General features: G+C 38.1%; 4 protein-coding genes across 5 annotated transcripts; 2 read left to right on the forward strand and 2 right to left on the reverse strand.

Moving 5' to 3' along the window:
* Positions 1-212: 212 nt before the first annotated feature.
* LOC117567806 (zinc transporter 1) lies at positions 213-14,817 on the forward strand. 2 transcript variants are annotated; one of them, XM_034248040.2, is made up of 8 exons: positions 213-319; positions 1,052-1,176; positions 12,311-12,497; positions 12,561-12,685; positions 13,592-13,689; positions 13,756-14,272; positions 14,330-14,564; positions 14,625-14,817. In XM_034248040.2, exons 3-8 carry the CDS (start codon positions 12,321-12,323, stop codon positions 14,814-14,816), a joined length of 1,344 nt encoding a protein of 447 aa, XP_034103931.1. In that variant the 5' UTR covers positions 213-319; positions 1,052-1,176; positions 12,311-12,320; the 3' UTR covers position 14,817. The 2 variants fall into 2 exon arrangements, with proteins under 2 accessions (XP_034103931.1, XP_051859878.1); XM_052003918.1 differs by lacking the exons at positions 213-319; positions 1,052-1,176 and adding an exon at positions 11,296-11,311.
* LOC127565452 (cAMP-dependent protein kinase catalytic subunit-like) lies at positions 14,817-16,318 on the forward strand (the record flags this gene model as incomplete). Its single annotated transcript, XM_052003931.1, has 1 exon — positions 14,817-16,318. A coding segment is annotated over one exon (375 nt), but the record flags the coding sequence as incomplete, so codon positions are not given.
* LOC117567807 (phosphatidylinositol N-acetylglucosaminyltransferase subunit C) lies at positions 16,308-17,533 on the reverse strand. Its single transcript, XM_034248041.2, has one exon. The coding sequence runs from the start codon at positions 17,425-17,427 to the stop codon at positions 16,567-16,569; it is 861 nt and encodes a 286-aa protein (XP_034103932.1). The 5' UTR covers positions 17,428-17,533; the 3' UTR covers positions 16,308-16,566.
* A 231-nt stretch (positions 17,534-17,764) lies between these two features.
* LOC117567804 (unc-112-related protein) lies at positions 17,765-20,776 on the reverse strand. Its single transcript, XM_034248039.2, has 2 exons — positions 20,457-20,776; positions 17,765-20,369 (listed from the first exon to the last, which is right to left on the reverse strand). The coding sequence occupies exon 2, from the start codon at positions 20,286-20,288 to the stop codon at positions 18,153-18,155; it is 2,136 nt and encodes a 711-aa protein (XP_034103930.1). The 5' UTR covers positions 20,289-20,369; positions 20,457-20,776; the 3' UTR covers positions 17,765-18,152.
* Between the last annotated feature and the right edge of the window lie 132 nt (positions 20,777-20,908).

The raw sequence follows: 20,908 nt of genomic DNA on the forward strand, positions 1-20,908 counted from the left end.
GTTCCCAAAAGACTGTAACTCCAAGCACTTGTTTCATTTTGAATTATATAAAGGGAATTCCCTCGAACAGCAACAGTTCGGTTATATTGCAGCCCTGCGATATATCGCAAAACACCTATCGTATACGTGTTGCGGGCACACTGCTTTCGTAGGTGGGTTGTTTGGTCACCCTGTTGAATGCTTGAGTGGTGTTTTTTTAGCTTTTACGGGAATGGTCACGCCGTCAGTTGTCTTGAAAATTTTAACAAAGTCGCAAGTGTCGAGTGTCCGCAGTTGTCTTGCATCGGAAACACAAAATAAAATAAATAAATCAAAATCGGTAATGCGCAGATTGCAATGAAGGCATAAATAAAAAACAAAAGATATTCTCGACAAGTGCACGTGCTAACTGCGCTAAACTGCAAAAGTGTGAATTGCCTTGCGAATATTGTTGTCAATATACTCTGCATACATGCATACACATGTATATTGTGATTTCAGACTGTATGTGTGTGTGTTAACGTGTAGCGATGTCATTATACGCTGTGTGCACTATTAGCAATACACATACACTGTCACATGCATACGATTTGTATGCAAGTATGTGTGTGTGTACATAAATCAGGCGTGCCGTGCGCCTGCCGCCCGCCCCCACCCCCGAGAGAGCGCAGGAATTTTGCGCGTGGCGTGCAGAATTTTACAAGATAACTGTGCATACTTCGCGTTTTCCTCTTAGCATTTATACTTCTGCGTATGCACCCACTCAAACAATGCATTGTTTATTAAGAAGTATTTTGTTTTGCACGCATTACAAAGGCGAATAACGTATTGACGACGTCAATTTATCGGCGCTTTGCTTTGCCTTTATCACAACGCGTTTCCCCCATCTCACCATACATACACACACACATTGAAGAACAAGAGTGTATTGCATGTAGATGAGAGCACTCTGCTCAAAAACACACACACTTGCAGATGTGGGCGCTGTAGTAGTGAAAATTAATGATAGATTTTGATAGCGCGAACAACAGGCATGTTATAAATTAGTAATAATAATACTTTGTGATTGTAGATAAAAATCAAAGCCGCTCTTCCTGCGGCCTACAAAACGGTGTGGATAACAAGCACCCAACTCAACACCAACAAAAAATAAAACACATTCAAAAGCGCCGGCAACAAAACAGCTTTTAAATTTCGGTAAGTGTTGCTTCCCTCTTGCATTCTTTTTCCCTCCTTGTCTTACAAAGGTAGCGTATAAGTCAAATCCGAATCTCATTGAGAAATAGTGAAAGAACATCCAATTGAAGTGTATGTGTCTGTGTTAGTGCGTGTGTGTGTGCGTCTGTATAACAAACTCAAAGGAAACCTGTGCGAACTTGCTGTTGTTATACCCGTTAGCAGTAGTTTAGGAGAGTATTATAACTTTGTGGGAATAGAAATTTTATTTCTAAAGAGTATGTTTGCTTAATGTTTATTTCACAAACACATCGATCTTAGAGACTACAAAAGATGTAGCTTCCATTTCTTTGCAATTTTAGAGCGATAGTGTCAATTTTTATATACACAATAATAACAAGAATTTGAAATATTTGCAAACTTGCTAGTTATTCAGTTATTTTCTGCCTATTTTATTCTCTTAAACTTAGTAGCGGGTATCTCAAAGTTGAGCTTACTCAATTGCAGCTTAGCTTGGTGTTGTTGTTGCTTTAGGTCAGTGAACTGCGCGCTCTCACGCCCAAATGGGCGGCAGGTACACGACTCAGGCACACAGGTAGGCAAAATGCCATCCACCTCCATATTAGTTTGTGTGCGGATGAGCCTCAATAATTGTTGACATTCGTGAAAAACTTCTTGCTGTGCCGTTTGTTTTTCCCTTGGCCTACCTAAATAACGTACTATGAGCATGCACGTGCATGTTTATGCTTGTGTTTGTTTGTCTGTGTTGTTAAAATTGTTCTACTGGTTTCTGGCTGCATCAGTTACACGTTGATTCACATTGCCGGCTACCTTAGTAACTGGTTTTGCCCCGTTCACAGTCTGGGGACGACGTCTTAGTCATTAGTCGTAATCATCATTTGGCCATGGCCATTTAAATAAATATACTTCTGATTCATGTTTCAATTTTATCTTGTCGGTTCTTCACCCATCGTCTCGTTAAACACTGTTGTAGTTTCTTCCCAATAGATTGTTATTTGCGGATTTTCACAGTCATTGTAAGCGTCATTCTTCAATATTGAATCTTTATTCCATTAGTCGTTTCCTGTTTTAATTGTTATATCCATTTATTGAAAAAGCAGTCCCGAAAAGTTCATCAATCTATTCTTCTATGATTAATTTTTTGCTTTTTCATTATTAAATCAATCAAGTTTTGCATTTCGGCAGATTCAAAAATTGTCTATACAAATTTGTTGTTAATGAAATTTTTGCTTATGATATGAAATAACTTAGTTGTTCTCTCAATTATCAAAGCTTATTCACCTATCGATTCATTGAATAAACTAACAAATTACCAGCTTAGTGTCCAGCCAATTATCTATACATCCTTCCATATGTCTTTCTAAGATATGAGCATTTATTAACATTGTCTGCTGTCTGTTGTCTGTTGCTGTGACATTTAAGCGCGCCCTCAGAGAGCGTCGTCAGGTTTGCCATTTTCAATTATCGTTTAAAGGTCACGCTCCATATTGAGGCAGAACAAAACAACGAAAGCTGCCGCCCTCCTCTCCCACCACACCCCACTGAATTCCCCTTTTGCCATCAGCTGTGCGGTTTTTGCTTTGTCAATTATTCCAATACAATTGAGTGCAAAAAAAATCAATACGTGTTAATTAAATTTCGCGCCAAATAAGATTCATTTTGTGTTTATTAATGCATTTCGCTTTGTCTCCCACCCAATTTACTAAAAGTACATTCAATATTTGATTTATGGTTGTAAATAGTGTGTACCACAGAAGTAGAACTAGAACTAGAACTTGACGCACTTTGAGAACTGGGTTATGTTTGCCCAACGATTATAAACGAATGCTATAGATTTATGACAAAAACTAACTAGGTTAAACTGCCTTCATTTCTGATTACTCTAATTAGCTGGCCAGATAAGCCAACGCTCCAAGAACATTTGCTCTCTGATAACAATTGCCTTTGCTTTTCGCTCTAGCAAAATGTGCAACTACAGAATGCAAAAGTCTCGCATCTGCTCGACAATATCCAATTATATGTGCTATGTACGAATGTGTGTCTATTCGTGCACAGCTTGTTTAGGTAGTCGACATGAAATGTAATCTGCTGATTGATTTATCAATAAATATTGTACGGCCCCATTTTTGGCATACTTGAATTTCCGATACCCTGCACTTGAGTTTATGATAACGAAAAATGCAACTAGACTCGCGTACTCCCACGAAAACTGAGATTTTGATTGCTAACAGTGCTGTCAACTCCAGCTTAAGGCGCTGTCAACTTGCTTTTTGTTCATCTGTCGTTGTCACATTTTTTCGTTTTGACATATTTTTATACCTAGCAATTTTAGTGCATAAAGTTAGGATGTATTTTTACTTATACATTTTAATCATATAGTGTTGGTTGATATAGCAGACTATTTCCTGTGTGAGATCTCTGTAAAGTTTTCTATATTATAGTCTCTTTATCTCAATACTTTTATTTAGTTCATAACTTAACGAGTATGTCATAGTCAAGTATACTTGACTTTAGCTTACTTGTTAGCAACAGAGCTGAAGATTTCAATACTATACACTCTTAATCTGAATACTTATATGTAGTTCATAACTTAACAAGTATCTCATAGTCAAGCATACTTGACTTTAGCTTTCTTGTTAGCAACAGAGCTGCAGATTGCAATTTTTGGCCGCCACTTCAACGACTACGACTGTCAACGCATTGTTGTTATGGCTGGCGGGGAAAACTGCGCTCGGGTAGCCTCTTTGGAAATTGGGTCAGCAGGTTAGCTGCTATATACATATACACAATATGTACACCCGCCCTTCTTTTTTATATCGCACCACAGAATTTGCATAAATAAATCAAAAACTGACTCACCTGGCCCACTTTAGTTGTCCAGGCAGCGCAGGGCTGAGCGCAGTTGGGTCAGTTGTCTCTCTATGCGTTTCCTTCCTACGAAGCTAGAGTGCGCTTTTCCGCGCTCTGCAAACAAACGACTCGAGGCTCCTCCTCCTCCCACTTTTCATTTGCCATTTTCCGGGCTGCGTGGAAAAGCGGGTTAATTGTCCGCCAGCCACGTAGTCAATGGCTAAAAATTGTTGCCGGCACAATTTCCGCAATTGTTGTCGTTGATTTTGTTGTTGTCGTTGTTGCTGGTGGTGGGGCGGAGACCTTGCGGCCCATGCAATTTTCTAATTAAAATAATTATTTGATTTCTTTTGCTTTGCTACAGTTGTTCGCCATCGCTCTACACTAGAGTCGTTAACTGAAATTGCACAATTTACATGAATAATCCACAGGATTTCCAACTAAAAAAAAGGGTGCCAAGGAAGAGCTTTTAAAAGCTTTGCAACAGCTGCAGCTTCATAATGTTTATGACTCTGCTCCAGGGTCACATTTTTTGATTAACTCTTCGTAGTTGGGTTCGTTTGTCCGCCTGTCCATTTGATTAAATGAGTGATACTTTTTTTTTTGGGGTTTTGAAGGTAACTTTATGTAACTTGCTGTAGATGTTGTTGTTAGAGGTGTATAATAGAAGGAAATACTTGAAATTTTTGAAATACTTGAATAGTTGAAATTGTTTTACTAATATTCTTGATTAAAATCAGTCAATTGTGAACTCTTAAGATCATAACATTTTCTGGGAATATTTATAATACTTCAGGTCTAGCTACTTGTGTATTTTTCACTTTTAATTCTGTATGTATTTCTCTTTGGTTACAATCAGTTAAAAATCTTAGAAGTTATTCCAGAATTAATTTAATTTAATTTTGTTACAAATGGTTGACAATCTGGTATATTTCGGCTATATGGTATATATCGAATGTAGCACTATATAGATATACCAAAGACAAACTTCGAAATAAGACCTATTTTTTGGTATATTGGTATATTTTATGAATAATACCACACTGTTCTGTTTATATTGGAAAGGTTGTTGTAGTTGATGTGGTTTAATCGTTTTCTTCTCGTAGCATCCTTGTTATCATAGTTAGCGCTATTTCAATTAAAATGCCCAAATGATATACAACTATAATCATCGCTTAAGTAGCCAATTAATTAGTTTGCTTGAAGTACTACTAAAAGTAAATTCGTACTGTTCAACTAAATGTCTTATCTGAAAATATCGCATGCCATTGATAAAGCTTTAACCACAAAATGTTGGCACAAGGCCGAACGGGCAGCATTAATGATTGCGAGACCATCCAAAATGTGTTATCGCTGGGTGAAATATGTTGATGCCGCTTGCGACAGGTTGTCATGTTGCCATGTTGCCATGTGGCAGCCTCTGCAGCAGAAGTAGCAACTATTGCTTAGGGCATAAAGTCCACACAGCATATGCCAAAAGTTCAGCCATGTCCGAAACTGAGTTGAGTGGATGGTTCCCACACACACACACACACACATACACATACAGAGACACACTTGCACTCAGTGCTGAACTCGCATAGAGAGCGGCCAATTAAACAACATGACCTAGAATATTGTAACCCAATTGTTGCCTCCACTCTGCTCATATCACAAGTAAACAATTGTGAGTGTATATTTATGTTTGTTTGCCTTTGTATGTAATATGTGTGTGTTTGTGTGTGTGAATAAGCTACTGTTGTTGCTGCTGCCGCACTTGCAACATTTTGTACAGTTTTGAAGCATTTGCATGCGAGCTGCATGTTTAATTGCCGCAATAAATGCGTAGGCAAATCACGTGCTGCAACTAAATGTATTCACACTCTATATACATTGTCATCATTTTAGCTATAAATAAATGCATTCGTGTGTGTGTGTTTGTATGTGTGTATGGCGCTTTATCCTTGAGGGACGACGAACAAAGCGGAAACTTATAAATATGCTCGGAATCTGCACTAGATAAGGCAAAAGTTATTATGGCTAGTTATGTGTTATGCACCAAACTTTGTTCCGAGAACAAACTTCTAGTTTGAATGAAATTCTTTGAATTTTTATATTATGAATTTCTTAAATTTCGTATTTATTAGTTACAGATAAGAATCTCGCAATTTATTACTATATATTGTTAAACTGTGGAATACATATGTAAATATTAAATGAATTATATTAAAATTTTGAAAATTGAAGACGTTTTATTTAATTTGAATCTTTATAAATCTTCAAATTCAAGTTCTTCAAATTTCAAAATGTTAGTATAATTTATTTATATATTCCACCATTTAACAATGTAAAGTAAATTGCGTATTTAGAGTTCATACAAAACATAAACTAGAAATCGTTAAATACAAAAGAATGCATTTCTTAAATTATGATTTATTTACTAAATACTTAAGCAATCGGAATTGTAAGGATCTTTAGTCTTTAATTTCGTACTCTTACTCTTTTCAGTTCTCCATATTTTAACCATATAAATTAGTCTTTAATTTAAATGGAATCCTTACGAATTAGACTCCTTTGACTATTTGGCGTTTATTTATACCACATTTTATTAATATAAAGCAAATTTCTGGATTCTTTCATTTAATTGGAATTCTTTTAAAACTAGGAATTACATTTATTACTATTCCAAGGTATAAATTTCTTATATTTAGTATTTATTTACACATTTTAGCAATAGAATTTGTTAGGAAGTTTAGTTTAAATGGAATCTTACTGAAACTTGAAATCAAATTCAAAATAACGAATTCAGTATTTATTTGCTCTCCAAATTTAAGCACTATTTAAATTGTTATTCATCATTTTAATGACTAAAAATTCGTTTTATTCGATTCTGATTTCTTATTTTCAAACCAATAGCATCTTCAACTATAAAGGCTGCACTTACAACTAATGCAAAGTTTTTTTGTTGTGCAGTTACAAAAATATCTAAATGTTACATTATATGTTAGTTTAGCCTCGTTTTGCTTTAGTCATGGTCAAGTGCATTTGTGAATGAGAATTTTAATTACAATTCGTATTATATATATTGTTCGAGTACGTATAACAATTACATTTAACTTGGATTTCCCTATAGCTATAGCTGAGGTATCGTTGGTTCTACATATAATAGCGATGACGATGATGATGATGAGGGTTCGGTACTTGCTTTGCAATTAGTTAAAACTATCACGTGCTTGGAGACTGGTTTTTGCTTTGACTGTGACATAACCATGAAACGCAACTACTAAATGGGGATTGGGATGAGGAGGGGGGAGGGTTATGTGACCTGATGCCGCAAATGCCAAAATGTGCCAAGCGACAAACCAAAAACCGAAACAGAAACAGCAACAGACCAATACAGAGAGTGTGAGAGAGAAAGAGAAAGAAACACTTTGATTTCATCAAGCAACAAATGTGTTGTATTTTTTGTTTTTAGTAATAACCACGCAGTTTTCTGTTTGTTTTTTTGGCTGCCTCCTGTTTTAGCGTGGCTAAAAACATTTTGGTTATTGGTTAGTTACTTGCTTGGACTTCGCTTCATTTTGCTTTTGCTTGCCAGACACGTTTCCATAAATTATTTTATCGCCCTCGTCCAGCAAAGTTGTGTTGCGGTGTCTCTTTGGTTGCTGCTGCTGTTGCCTCTGCTATCGGACAGTGGCTTAAAAGCTCATGTACTCTCTGTGGCTATCAGCTGCATTGAGTCCCTGTCACTAAGACTGTCAAAGTCACACCGCCGCAGCAGTCAAGTGTGAAGGTGACAACTTCACTACCAGCATAAGTAAATGCTATTCATACTCTTTGTTATATAATATCTTAATAGAGATGTGACATTATCGTTAGTATATAATTATATTCAATATATATATTTTTAATTAGGAACTATTATTTTTTATAACTTAAAGAGCATGGTTATCACAGCTAAGGGGTACTTTAAGTGGTAACACTGTAAAATTTTTAAAAAATTAATTTTTTTTTTTTTTATTAAAAAATAGTTAAATTATCCTAGAATACAGTAAAAACAACTTCATTGCCAGCATAAGTAAATGTTACTCATACTTTTCTTTATATAATATCTTAATAGAGATGTGACATGTTATATTCATGACATGTTATATGTTAGCACGTTATATTCATTATGTATATTTTCAATTAGGAAAACAATTATTCTTCAACAGCATAGTTATGACAGCTATATAAACGCATGTTTAATTTAAAGTTTCTTTAATGAAGCAAGTAAAATTGTTAATTGATACTAAAATTGCGTTCAGCGCTTTAAAACTTTCGTACTAGTATTTTTATGTTCCAGAGAAATAACGTAGCATGCCTAATAAAACTTGCCACAAAAGTTTGATCACTAAAAACACGCACAAAACTTGAAATTTGCTGCTATTTTATTACTTGGAAAAAATATTAAAATAAATTTATAACTTGTTCAGAAAAATTCCCATATCAAAATAGGTATAGACTACTTTATTGTTATTATACTTTTATTATTGTTATTCAAGTTTTTTTTTTTCTATATTACAAAGTAATTACATAATAAATTGAACTTATTAAGCAAAATAAATATTCAATCAATGTCATCCACAGTGAAACCTCGACACATCGTCTCTCTCTCTTTCTTCGCTCTCTTCAGTTGTATTTGTTATTTATACTCTCGCTGATTCTCCTACGCTTTTCTGTGCTTCGCCTTTTAATTTTACATTTCACGTTGCTAAATAATTTCTCTCAGTCATTGCCAAAAAACAACAACAGCAGCGGCAAATATCGCATTCGTTTTATTTATATACCCTAACCAATAGGTCTATAAACAAATGCTGAGCATGTTTGTTATCTTAAAGTTGCAAATTCAAATGTGTAAGAAAAACTACTGCCAAAGTCTAGACTGTGTTATCAAGAAGAGAATTCAGCATCTCTTAGTCATAATTGAAATGCGTGTAATATATCCAGAGAGTTCAGTTGTAATCACTGTTTGCTTAGCTATGAATAATAAGTTTGCCCCTTCCTAATGCTTATCGCACAATTAGCTCAGCAACAATGTAATCATATTGTGCTCTTACTTATTATTATTAAGTTTGTTAACCCAAACACCACAGAAACCACAAACACACACACAATCCTCGATAAGCATTTTGCTCTGTATCATTTTTTTTGCGCACGTTCAACTTTGGAAATGATTTCGCTTATCGCAATAAAGGGTTCTTTTTTAGAGGGGATCACTGCAGATATTTATCTATTCTTCATAGTGCGGGCGGGAAGAAGGAAGAGTGGGCGAGTTGACTATATCATATCACACGTTGGCATCTGAATTGTTGTAAGTGCGATTAATGCATAGTTGATGGCTGATAACACGATAAAGCGCAAATATTAGTCCAGATAACAGACACCACACTAAATGTAGTCTGTGCTTGCCTGCAGAAAGCAAACTTTGAGCGGGTCGAGCGCAGTTAATCCACATTTTTGGCGTCTCGTGTGCCGAAAACTTACGAAAAAAAGACTGAAGAGATAACAAATTAGCGAAATTTCAACTTGACGTTGATTTAAAACACTTTTCGAGAATGTGGGCATATTTGTTAATATATTTATTAAGTAAGAACATAGAATATGCTCAACTGTGGAATACCCGCTACCCATTTTGAATAAACGCAAAACATTGCGGTATTATTCTTAAAATATGAGGAGCTTAAATACTAAAAAAAAAAGTAAAACATATCGTAGGTTATATTTGGTATATGGATAGTGTACTGCATTGAAAAAATACCATAAAGAACAAAGTATACCAGATTATCAGTGAAAGCACTTAGGACCCATTTTAAGTAAAAGCAAAACAGTGTTGTATTATTCTTAAAATAAACCAGATTAATATACTTAAATAAGCCAAATGATATATGTATTTGGTATATGTAGGGGATTTTATCATATACAAATATGTTTTAAATAACTTCTAATATTTTTATTTTATGGGAACCACATTTTGAGAAATCATAAATACTGAAGATATTATTGTATGTATATATCAGAAATTGTGTTTAAACGCCAGCTAAGTTTGTTGGTATATTTTAAGTTTTTAATATTTGTATTCTAAAAAAAGTAACAATCTAATTAAATAAGTTATCATAAAGATAATGCCTGACATTATAACGGGGACGTAAACACTGAATTTTTCAGCCATGACAAATTGCAAAACTTATTTGTCTATGTGATAATTCTGAATAGGAAGTGCTTTTAACAATGTAAATATTAATACTTATCGCTTTATTTCTAGGAAATTACATTCTATGGCATGTTTCCTAGCTCGCTTATTATTTGAGATCATGCTTTTGAATGTATTTGCATTGTGTATATAAAAGTTATTATAGTAAATTTTGTTCAACTAAAATCTTATATTGTTACCTTTTAAAATATATCTTGGGAGAAGAAAGCTAGCCATTCAAAATTCTTATTATAAATAGGAAGTAAATGCCAAAGGCGTGCAAAGTCAAGTGATTCTCATTTCTGTTTGGGTAACTGATCCGATTGTTTTGCTGTTTGAATTATTTAGACTACAGCACGACAATCAATTTGTGTACATATTTTAATACTCATTGAAGCCATAAGGAGATTGTAAAATCAATCGTTGTTGGGCAGCAGAAAGAGCTGATGATGCAGTCAGTGCCAATGGCAATGGCCTCACTTCCTGTTCATGGCCAATCACTGCCTCTCACTCTGCGTCTCTCTCTCTCTCTCTCCCACTTCGTCTCGAGGGGGCGATGTTTTGCTTTTTGTTTGGGTTGCTTAGTCAACGGGGCGATCGCATAAACTAAATGCGAATATGCAAATTATTTTCTTAGCTACCACAACAAAAAGTCTCATCCCTTACATGCTCCCCATTTCTGACTCTCTCTCCTCTCTCTCTGTCTCTCTCTCTGTCCCTTGACAACGACTGTTTGGTGCTTCGGTGAATTTCATTCGTTTCACTTGAATTTGTTTTATATTATTGTTTATACAAAACTGCTGTTGCTGCTTGCTACTGTTACTGCTGTTACTGCTGTTACTGCTGTGAGTGCAACGAGAACGCGACTTGCAAGTTGTTTCTTGATAAAAAATGGCCAAGGGGTATCCGTATCCATGTGGCTAAATCGAGCTGCCATCAATTGCCAATATCAGTTTATAATTCATAAGCACAGCCAAAGGCAACGAGGCAGCAACGACAACAAAATCGTTGCAGCAGTAGCAGCTGCTTCCATTTCAACAACAATCCTGCAACAGCAAAAATGCAGTTCTTTGTGTAAGTTCAATCAAATATCTCTCTCTCCCTCACACACACACACCCTTTTATTGTCTACTCAAGCATAAAAAACCAGCAAAAGAGTGCATAAATAAATACGAGCAAAAAAGAAAGAAACAAAACAATTACCAAACCCCCCATCCACGCCCTACAAAAAGGGGGCGTGGCTGCGACGCCTGCTCAAGCGTAGCTTAAATTGTTTTCCAATTTGAACTTTTTTCATTCAATTAAACCACTTCGCTTCCACCCACCCAATGCAAAGTTGGGAATAGGAATAGAAATTGAAAGAATGAGATAACTCAATTTGTTTGCTAATTTTTAAGCTAATAGCATTTGTACAAAGGGCTTGGCTTTGGCACTTGGAAAACTTAATAATAGATTGATGCAATCTTCAAAGTTGAATGAACTCGGAAGTTTTGCACGTAAAAAACATTTGATACTTCGCTTTAAATGTGAACTTTGTGCTGCAGTTTAAAATGTTGTTTTTAGCACCTCAATTGGTGAGATTTTAAAAAGGTGTTAAGGGAGTAAATTCTAAAGTTTAAAGAGGTATTCATATTGAATGCACTTTAGCTGATTGAACCAATATTTCTTGAAATTATTATTTCAAATAATAGATTCTTAAGTTTATGTTTTAGCAATATTTGAAAAGATTTTCCTAATCATTTTATTTTTTTATTTTTCTTAAATGAATTAAGCTTTTTATAATTAAAGTAGACATTAAATTATTATTTATATTATTAAATTCTTAGTAAGCATTTTAATTCAGAGAGTTTTTCCTTTTTCTTGAAATGCTTTTTTAGGAATTAGTTATGTTTAAGTTTAGGCAAAATTTGAGGAGATTTTCATAACTTAAGCTAGTTCTAATTAAAGTTTATCGAATCAACTTTAACTTTAAAACAATTCATTTAACTTAAACTTTTTAAAAAATTCCTTTTTTTTAAGTTTCTAAATAAGCATTTCAATTATATTGAATTTTCCTTCCTTTTACACTTGCAGTTTCTCCAAGATGTCCAAATATTCGGGCAAAAAATGTCGCCTGCTCTCGATGATGTGGCTAACAGCCTCGTTCTTCTTCGTGGAGATCATTGTGGGCTATGTGACCAACTCGATGGCGCTGGTCGCAGACAGTTTTCACATGCTGGGCGATATTGCTGCCCTGGTCATATCATTCCTCTCAGTCAAGGTGAGTCACAATGAAAATATTTAACAAAAATCGTAATTTAATTGTATTTAAAATCACCCACAGATGTCACCCAAAAAGTGGTCGAAGAACACCTTTGGCTGGGCACGTGCTGAGGTGCTGGGTGCGCTCGTTAATGCTGTATTCCTAGTGGCGCTCTGTTTCAGCATCACGATCGAGGCATGCAAAAGGTGAGACACCTGTTCCATGCCAAGTTAAACACAAAGAGCGAATTACACACAGACATACACACGCCCAGTGAATGACGACTCAACAGTTGCTGTTGCCTTGTCACCATTTATTTTATTTTAATTTCAATTTTAGCCGCTTTTTTGTGAACATTTTATTTTTCTTTATTTGCCTTTTCGATTGTTGTCATTTGCATGCCATGTGCATATCTCGCGCCACTTTACGATGCGCATTTCGATGTCGTCGTCGTCGTCGTTGTCGGAACGTGCAAAGTAGAAACGCAAAGGGGATTGGCTTGGAATTACAAATTGATTGACATATTTCCACACTGATTTCGTTCTTATCTAATCTGAGTTACGAGCATCTATCTAATCCAACTGCTCACATAAGTTATATTGATATTGATAGGAGCTTAATTATCAGCGCCATCATAAAAGTTAATACCTCATCATATCCTTAAGAACAACTTAAGCTCCAATACTCAATATAAAGTTCTTCCCCTTTTTGGGTCTTTTTATAAATACTCTTTCCTATTTACAAAATTCGCAAGATAAATGCAAGATAAAGATTTAATATAATAATAATAAAGAAAAATAATGATAGAGATATAATATAATATATATAATTTAATATATTTTTACACAGTTTATATTGCATTTAATTAATTTTTTAAGTTGAAAAGCTCGAATTGATCAATATAAATTTAAGTTGCCTTTTAAAATATTCATATTTTTAATAGATGATAAAGTGTTCTAATATAAAAGTAAAATAGAATAAAATAAAGAATAGGAACGCTTCTCAAACATAATTGTACAGTATAATAAACCATCCTTATGTATAATAACTATAATTTAGTTACACAAAATTGTAATAATTTTAAATTAATGAAACTTTTTAATCCCTTACAGATTCATCGAGAAAGAACCAATCCATGAGCCACGTCTGCTGCTCATTGTTGGCGTGCTGGGTTTGCTGGTCAACATGATTGGTCTTTGTCTGCTCTATGGTAAGCAGAGTAAATATTTCTCTATATAGTGCAACCAATAAATCAAGATACTTCTCCCTCCTACAGAACACGGTGGTCACCATGGACACTCACATGGCGGTGGCTTGACGCGCAATCACAGTCGCCTCACTGAGCTGGCGAACATGGACGAAGGCGATGACGAGCAGAACGATTATGCCTACGAGAAGCAGAAGGAGAAACAGCAGGTGAAAAAGTCTAGTCACGGTCACAGTCACGATCCTGGTCAGATGAATATGCGTGGCGCTTTTTTGCACGTGCTCAGCGATGCTCTTGGCAGCGTTATTGTGGTCGTCAGTGCGCTCGTTGTCTGGCTGAGCGACTGGGAATATCGTTTATATATCGATCCAGCCCTTTCCATTGTGTTGGTTGCCCTCATCTTGCACTCAGTGTGGCCGCTGCTGCGTGAATCGGCGCTCATTCTGCTGCAAACTGTGCCCACGCACATCCAAGTGGATGCCATACAGAAGCGTCTGCTGGAGAAGGTCGACGGTGTGTTGGCTGTGCACGAATTCCACGTCTGGCAATTGGCTGGCGATCGCATCATTGCCTCAGCACACATACGGTAGTTGGCAATCTTTAAGCTATTGCAATCACATGTCTAACTCAAAGTATTTCACAGCTGTCGCAACTTGTCGGAGTACATGAAGATTGCCGAGAAGGTGAAGGAGTTCTTCCACAACGAGGGCATACACTCGACCACCATACAGCCGGAGTTTAGCGAAATCGAAGGCTGCAACATGTCCGATGGCACCTCCAGCATTAACATGAGTGGCTCCGATTGCTGTGCTCTCGATTGTCCCACCACGGATGAGGGCTGTGTTAAAGCCACCTGCTGTCAGAATAACAACAAATTGGTATTACTTGAATTATAAGCTGTAAAAGAATTGAGTTCTCACTTTGCCACTCGCTTACAGAATCCACTTCCTTCGCCCACAAATTCACCGTATCTGTGTCGTCAGCGCAATGCGGCGCGTCAATCTGGCGACGTTGAAGCTGGCTCCTTGCTAGAAGGAAGCGCTGCCGCCGCCGGCAATCAGTCGCTGGGCAATGGAGGAACTGGCTTAACGGCAGCAGCAGAGTCAACGCCAAAGAACGATATAGTCTGACAACTGCCGCAGCAACAACATCTAAGACAACAGCAGCAACAACAACAACAACAACTGTCGCCAGCACAACAACAGCATCAGCATCAAGTACACTTTGCCACCAACTCGAGCACAAGCACAACAACAGCATCATCATCAGCAGCAGCAGTTGCAGCAGCAGCAGCAGCGACAACAACAACCAGAACACGTGATATATTGTACGAGCCAACTAACCAAGCAACTTCCAAAGCCATCGCTGCCAACGATGTCGTCAGTTTTTCTTTGACCGCCCAGCGACGACGCGAACTCCAGCTGCGCGCTGAGCTGCAGTGCCAGGAGCAGGTGATGCTTAGTGGCGGCGCCTGCACACGCAACGGTGATGAGGTGGCTCTCTAAAGCTTGCACTTTCGAGACGATGGAGACTGTCCTGTTTTTTTGTAGGAAAATAGGAGGGGGTGATTTTTAGCAGCAGCAGAAACTCGAAAAACAAAAAACTGTTTCTTTAGTTGAATTTTACGGGACATTTAATTGTTGTGTTGTGGAGGCGGCAAGTGTCGGGTTCTCAACATTTTGTTGTTGTTGTTGGCAAGAAGAGAGTTTAGTTAATAGCGTGCATGCGTGCGTGTGTGTGTGTGAGTGCGTTTATGTATATGTGACCATGCTTCTGGCCCTGCCCCACCCAACCTCTAGGTGTTGTGTGTGTCCCCCCTTCTTTTTACACAACAGACACAAGCAGCGCACCGTATTTTATATTATAAATAATAATAAATATTATATTTTGTGCTAGTTTAATTGAAATCAAAATGATTAGACATAATAATAATAGCGTGCAGTTCATATAAATTATACGATTATATGAGATGTTAATAGCATTAACTAAACAACAACTTGATAGTTAATTCTTAGCGTTAAGTCCAAAAGCAAAAACAAACAAAAAAATGAATATGTACGATTTTTTACATTTTGAAAAAGTTTATACGTGAAGAAAACAAAAAATAAAATCTATATACATAGCAACTATATTGTATTTAATAGTTATAAATAGTTAATAATTAAAGACAGCGATCGTTTTTTTGGAGACGTGTTTGGTGCGATTGTTTAGTGAAAAGTTGCAAGTATAATTACAATGAAGAAAGAAGAAAAAATACTTTAGTGTATTGCTTTATGCAAATTGAGAGAAACAAAAGAAAAGTGCATTGCAAGTTTTAGGCATTAGTTACTATTATTATTCTTAGTAGTTGTAATAATGCAAATTGTATAAATGACGTTTTTAATGACTTTATTAATTAGAACTCTTTAAGCAAATGCAAACAAAAATCTTTATCATAAACAGTACGAACATACGCTGTATTATTTCACGATCGATTGTTTCGTATTCCTCTGTGTATATGTTTGTAAATATATATATATCAAAATATATGATATATTTATATATATGTATATGTATCAAGCATAATCATAACAATTAAATGATACAAAATGGAAACCAAAAAAAGAAAATAACCACACATATAAATTGCATTTCGACATTTGTTTTATTTACAGAGTTATACTTAGCTATATACAAATCTATATAAATATTTTTTTTTTTAATAATTACAATGAAAATGTGCCGAGTTCGGAATGTGGGCATCCAGAATAAAATGTGTTTCTATTACACACGTGTAATGTGGTTAAAATGAAAACAAAAAAACAAAGTTGTTGCAATTTAATAGTCTAGCTCTTGCTCCCCATCATCGATGTGTTGCATCTCCGAGAAGCGAAGCTGGCGCTATAAGTTCTCATCGAGATTCTCTTCGGTGTTCTCTTCTACGATTGCCTCGTCCCAAGGTCCGTGGATGTTGAACTTGTAGTGCTGCTGCCTCACAAATATCAAGGGACACGCAAAGTTGATGAAGAGTGTGGTGCACGCATACAAATAAAGCACGGGCCGGGACAGAAAGTAGAGAGCGCCGCAGCAGATCACAAAGATGGGCACCATGCAGTAGGGATGCCATCTGGCCGCTGTCATAATGGGATACAGCACAAAGAAGATCGCTGCCTCGACGAGGAGCACAAAGGCGTGATAAGAAGTTGACAGTCTCGAGGCCAAACAGATGGCACCAAATATGGCCGCATTCAATGAGATCGCTTTGGATACCATGGCCACGTCCAGGCCGTAGTCCGTAAACATCAAATTGAAGAGCATCACAAAGAACGTTGTTGTATATATGGTGTCCGTACTGATGGCCTGCGTCAGTGTGTGCAGCATGGGCGAGAAAATGTAGCCAAAGAGCAGCACTGTGACGAGGGTCTTGGAGTCCTCGCCCAGCATTATCATGGTGAGGCTGCTGCCACGATAATACAAATAGCCAATGGCAGTAATGATGCACGTCGGCACCAATATGCTGGTGGGTGCTATCCGATCGCAAAGCATCACATGGTAGAGTATCAGGAAGCCGGTAATGCAGGAAATTTGATTGTTTAGCACAGTGATGCCGCCGAGAGCCTCGCGCAATGTGTAACGACGAACATGCAGATTTGTCTGCAGGTCCTTAAGGAAACTCACATCCGTATAGTTGTCCGGATACTCGCGATTCGAATAGAGGTTTTTCACCCAAGGTTTTCGCTTGCCTTGCGGGGTTTTCGCCATTTTTCAATCAATATCAGAAACATTGAATGTCACAATCTTTTGTTTACATCCGAACAGCTGTCACTAAAAAAATCGATAACTCATTGACAGCCACATGTTATCGAACTAACTTCTTTTGTATAGCGCAAAATTCAAATTGATATATTTTACGTACAGATTTGTTTGCCTATTGTTCAGAAAACTCTCAGTATATAGTTGACCTGATTTTCACAATTTAAAAATATATTTTTCTCCCAAGATTTTCGCCTCTTTTCTTCCAATATCACATATTTTGAATCTATTGTTTACATCCGAACACCTGTCACAAAAAAATCGAGTCTATTGCTGGCTACATTTAATCGAGCTATCAGACAAGATTGAGCGCGCAATTCAAATCAAAAATACAAATTTGTAAGTTTTGTTAAAATGTCCTCTAATTGTTTATTATTGCTTAAGAGTTAGTTGTACAAAAAGGCCAAGAATAAGGCTGAGTTATTTAAGGTTAGGCAGGCAAAAGTGCCTCTGGCTAGTGATTTGTGTTAAAAACAAAATCAGTTAAAATCCATGGGATTAGTTTAGAAAAAGGCATCCATTCAAAAGTGGAAAGGATAAATCCTGTAAATTGCATTAAAAATCAAGTGCAGCATTGTAAAAATGGGCGCTGAACTGGGCCACTGTCAACAAATAAAATAAAGATGCCTATAAATATTCGAAATAACTTTGAAATAATGTTCGCCGAAAACATTTTACGACCAACCGCCCGTCAGCTTATGGAAGAGCTCCTCGTTGAGAGTCTGATTGTTGTCCTTGGAGCGCATAGACATGAAAATGTATCCGCCAATAAATTCATGCACTACCTTGCAGTCGGCCGAATGGCAAGAGAAGACGACATTCTCATCATTAAATTGAATCATCATGCACTTAATTCCCCAATTGACATTCCAGGCCTTCATAGTATTATAACGCCACGTCTTGATGTGATCTCCTGTACTCAGATCCATGCGCATGATGCGATTATGCGTTACGCCCAACAGTTCCTCCTTGCGATGTCCATCGAACTTGATGACAAACAGCGAGACACCAAAGTCAGGCAACGATTGCCAAGCCTGAATGTATTTCATCTTGGCCTCCAGCAGCGGCAAATCCCGCACATTGGCGTGTGCCTCGAGTATACGTTGCACCGCCTTTCCGGACAGCTTGCGGAGCATTTTGGGCGACAGATAATCCACGGCATCCACGGTGCGTGGATCGATGTTAACATGGACGCCATGCACAGGACGCTGCATCTGCAGCAACGACAAAATGCCATCGACTTCCGATTCATATGAGCTGTCGGCCAAAGAGCGGCCCTTGGCTGCCAGGCGACAAGCAGCCAACCACTTGGCATACTGCTGCTCATTCTCGCAGCGTACCCAAACCTCGCTGTTGGGTCCATGATGATCCTCCGGCGAGACTTCGAGACGAATAGCATATTTACCCTCGGCTAGATTGACATCGGGGGTTACTTCGCAGCCGCGCAAATTGATGCGAATTGAGGGCGATGCAGAGTGTCGGGATTCTTCAGCATTCTTGTAAAGCAGCAAATGCAAATCGCGATAGATGAAATAGTAGCGTTTGTAGCCGCGTAACAGGAAGCGTTGCGGTTTAAGGAAGCGCAAATAATCCGAGAGTTCTGGTATGCGTGTGAGATTGATGCTCTCATGCGGATCACCGCCCTCCAATGTAAGCTGCAGCTCATTCAATGCTGAATCAATGTCGTCGTCGTCATTCTCCTGACTCGATGTCTCTATACCCGAGTCCACGGCAGTTAAAAGTGGCTGCATATCCAGCTGATGATTGATTTGAAACTGTAGCGCTGCAAACATGAGCGTCTCCTGCTCGTTGCAGTCGAGTTCCTCATTCAATATGGACCATTTGGCCTGCTCGTACAGTTGATTGATGCGCACCTGATCGTACTTGGGATTCAGGTCAAAGAACGTGTAGTACTTGAAGCGCAAACAGAGTGTATCATACTCCCTTATGCCTTGCTCCATTAGCGACAACGAGCTGTCCAGCCAGCCCACATTGAGACGCGCTTTCTCCACCAGCGACTTGGGTCGCAAAAGCTGCGCTCGCATCTCTGCACTGAGCGGGCGCGGTGAACTGGCCAAGTTCTCTTGGAAATCACCCAAACTGGACGACGACGAATCATAGGTGGCATACCCTGCTTGACTGACCTTCCAGGCGCCATGCGTGGGCGTTGGCGAACGCTTCGCATTGGGCGCATTGTGCGGCGAGAGCGGTGCACAAAAGAACAAAGCCGGGGACGATGGTTTGTCCAGGCTCCCAGTGCTGCCGCCACCATTGAACGATGAGTTAATGGGCACAAATGAATTGGTATCCAGCGCTGGCTGCAAATATGTGGTGCCATCGGGTTCAGCGATGGGTACTCGCTTGGCATGCGGTAGCTGAGCGTAGTTCTTCTTCAGATGCTCCGCTTCGAGTGGCTTGCACAGCGACAACTCCTCTGCATAGCGGATGTCCAGCTGCTTGCAGAGATTCAGCACAGCAGCAAAGGTCTTGACCGAATAATCGACACGACAGTCCAGATAACGCAAGTCCGGCAGCTGCACCCGCAATATTTTGTGCATGGGCGTAAAGTAGAGCAAACTATCCGCTTGGACACCACATTGATCCAGAGTTGCGCGTGTCCTTGTTAGCCAAATGTTCTTCGCCGGCCAGTAGAGTGCATGATCCGACCAATCCTTGGGATTCTCAGGATCCACCAACTGCAGCATAATGCTCCCCAAATGCTGATCGCCGCGCACGCGCATTGTGCGCTCCAGCGCCAGATCTGTGATGCAGATGCGCAGATTCCACGAGTTGTCGCCAACGTGAATCATTTTGCTGGTATTTATTTTTAGTGCTACGCCAGGTGTGCCCTTAATTTACACACTCACACACCGACGTCCTTGGTGGAGCGCCTACGTTAGAATTGGAATAAGATTTGTGAGCCAGCTGTTCAATTTATTCACTTATTTAACACAAACGACACAATTTGGGCAACTCACTTCAATGCGGGCACGTTGGGGATGCCGTAATACTTCTTCCGGATGCGCGTAATTGCATTGATTGATTTTCACTTAAGCAAAATTGGGAGCAACAAAGAACCAAAAAAAAAAACGCTCTGTGGGGAGAAAAATAGAAAGCGTTCAAAAGACGCTGCAGCTGTGGGTGCAATGAAAAAAACCTGACTGCTTTGAATGAGCAACAGCTGTTTGTCTGCAGGGCGACAAGGAGCTGACTGCTAATTATGCAACAGCTGATTAGCTGTTACACATTACAAGGCTGCATGCTATAGGTGAGAGCTGACTCCAATTGACCGTTAAAAGTGCAGTTTTTAAAAGCGTCGTTAATTTTAATTGTTTTGTAGCTCATTCTTTAATTTGCCAAATGAGTAATAAATAATTAATAAATTGAAAGTATTGTATTTTTAAAATATGTTTAACCTGCTGCAACTGCG

This window comes from Drosophila albomicans, chromosome 3, assembly GCF_009650485.2.
Source record: "Drosophila albomicans strain 15112-1751.03 chromosome 3, ASM965048v2, whole genome shotgun sequence".
NCBI classification, from domain to species: domain Eukaryota; kingdom Metazoa; phylum Arthropoda; class Insecta; order Diptera; family Drosophilidae; genus Drosophila; species Drosophila albomicans.

What these genes read in the sequence shown, in the direction of transcription:
- LOC117567806 (XM_052003918.1), top strand. An exon ending in TATCATTCCTCTCAGTCAAG is followed by an intron (nt 12,498 to 12,560) that starts GTGAGTCACAAT and finishes AATCACCCACAG; the next exon opens with ATGTCACCCAAAAAGTGGTC. An exon ending in TGGTCTTTGTCTGCTCTATG is followed by an intron (nt 13,690 to 13,755) that starts GTAAGCAGAGTA and finishes TCCCTCCTACAG; the next exon opens with AACACGGTGGTCACCATGGA.
- LOC117567807 (XM_034248041.2), bottom strand. Translation starts at nt 17,427, where the DNA reads ATGGCGAAAACCCCGCAAGGCAAGCGAAAACCTTGGGTGAAAAACCTC.
- LOC117567804 (XM_034248039.2), bottom strand. Translation starts at nt 20,288, where the DNA reads ATGATTCACGTTGGCGACAACTCGTGGAATCTGCGCATCTGCATCACA.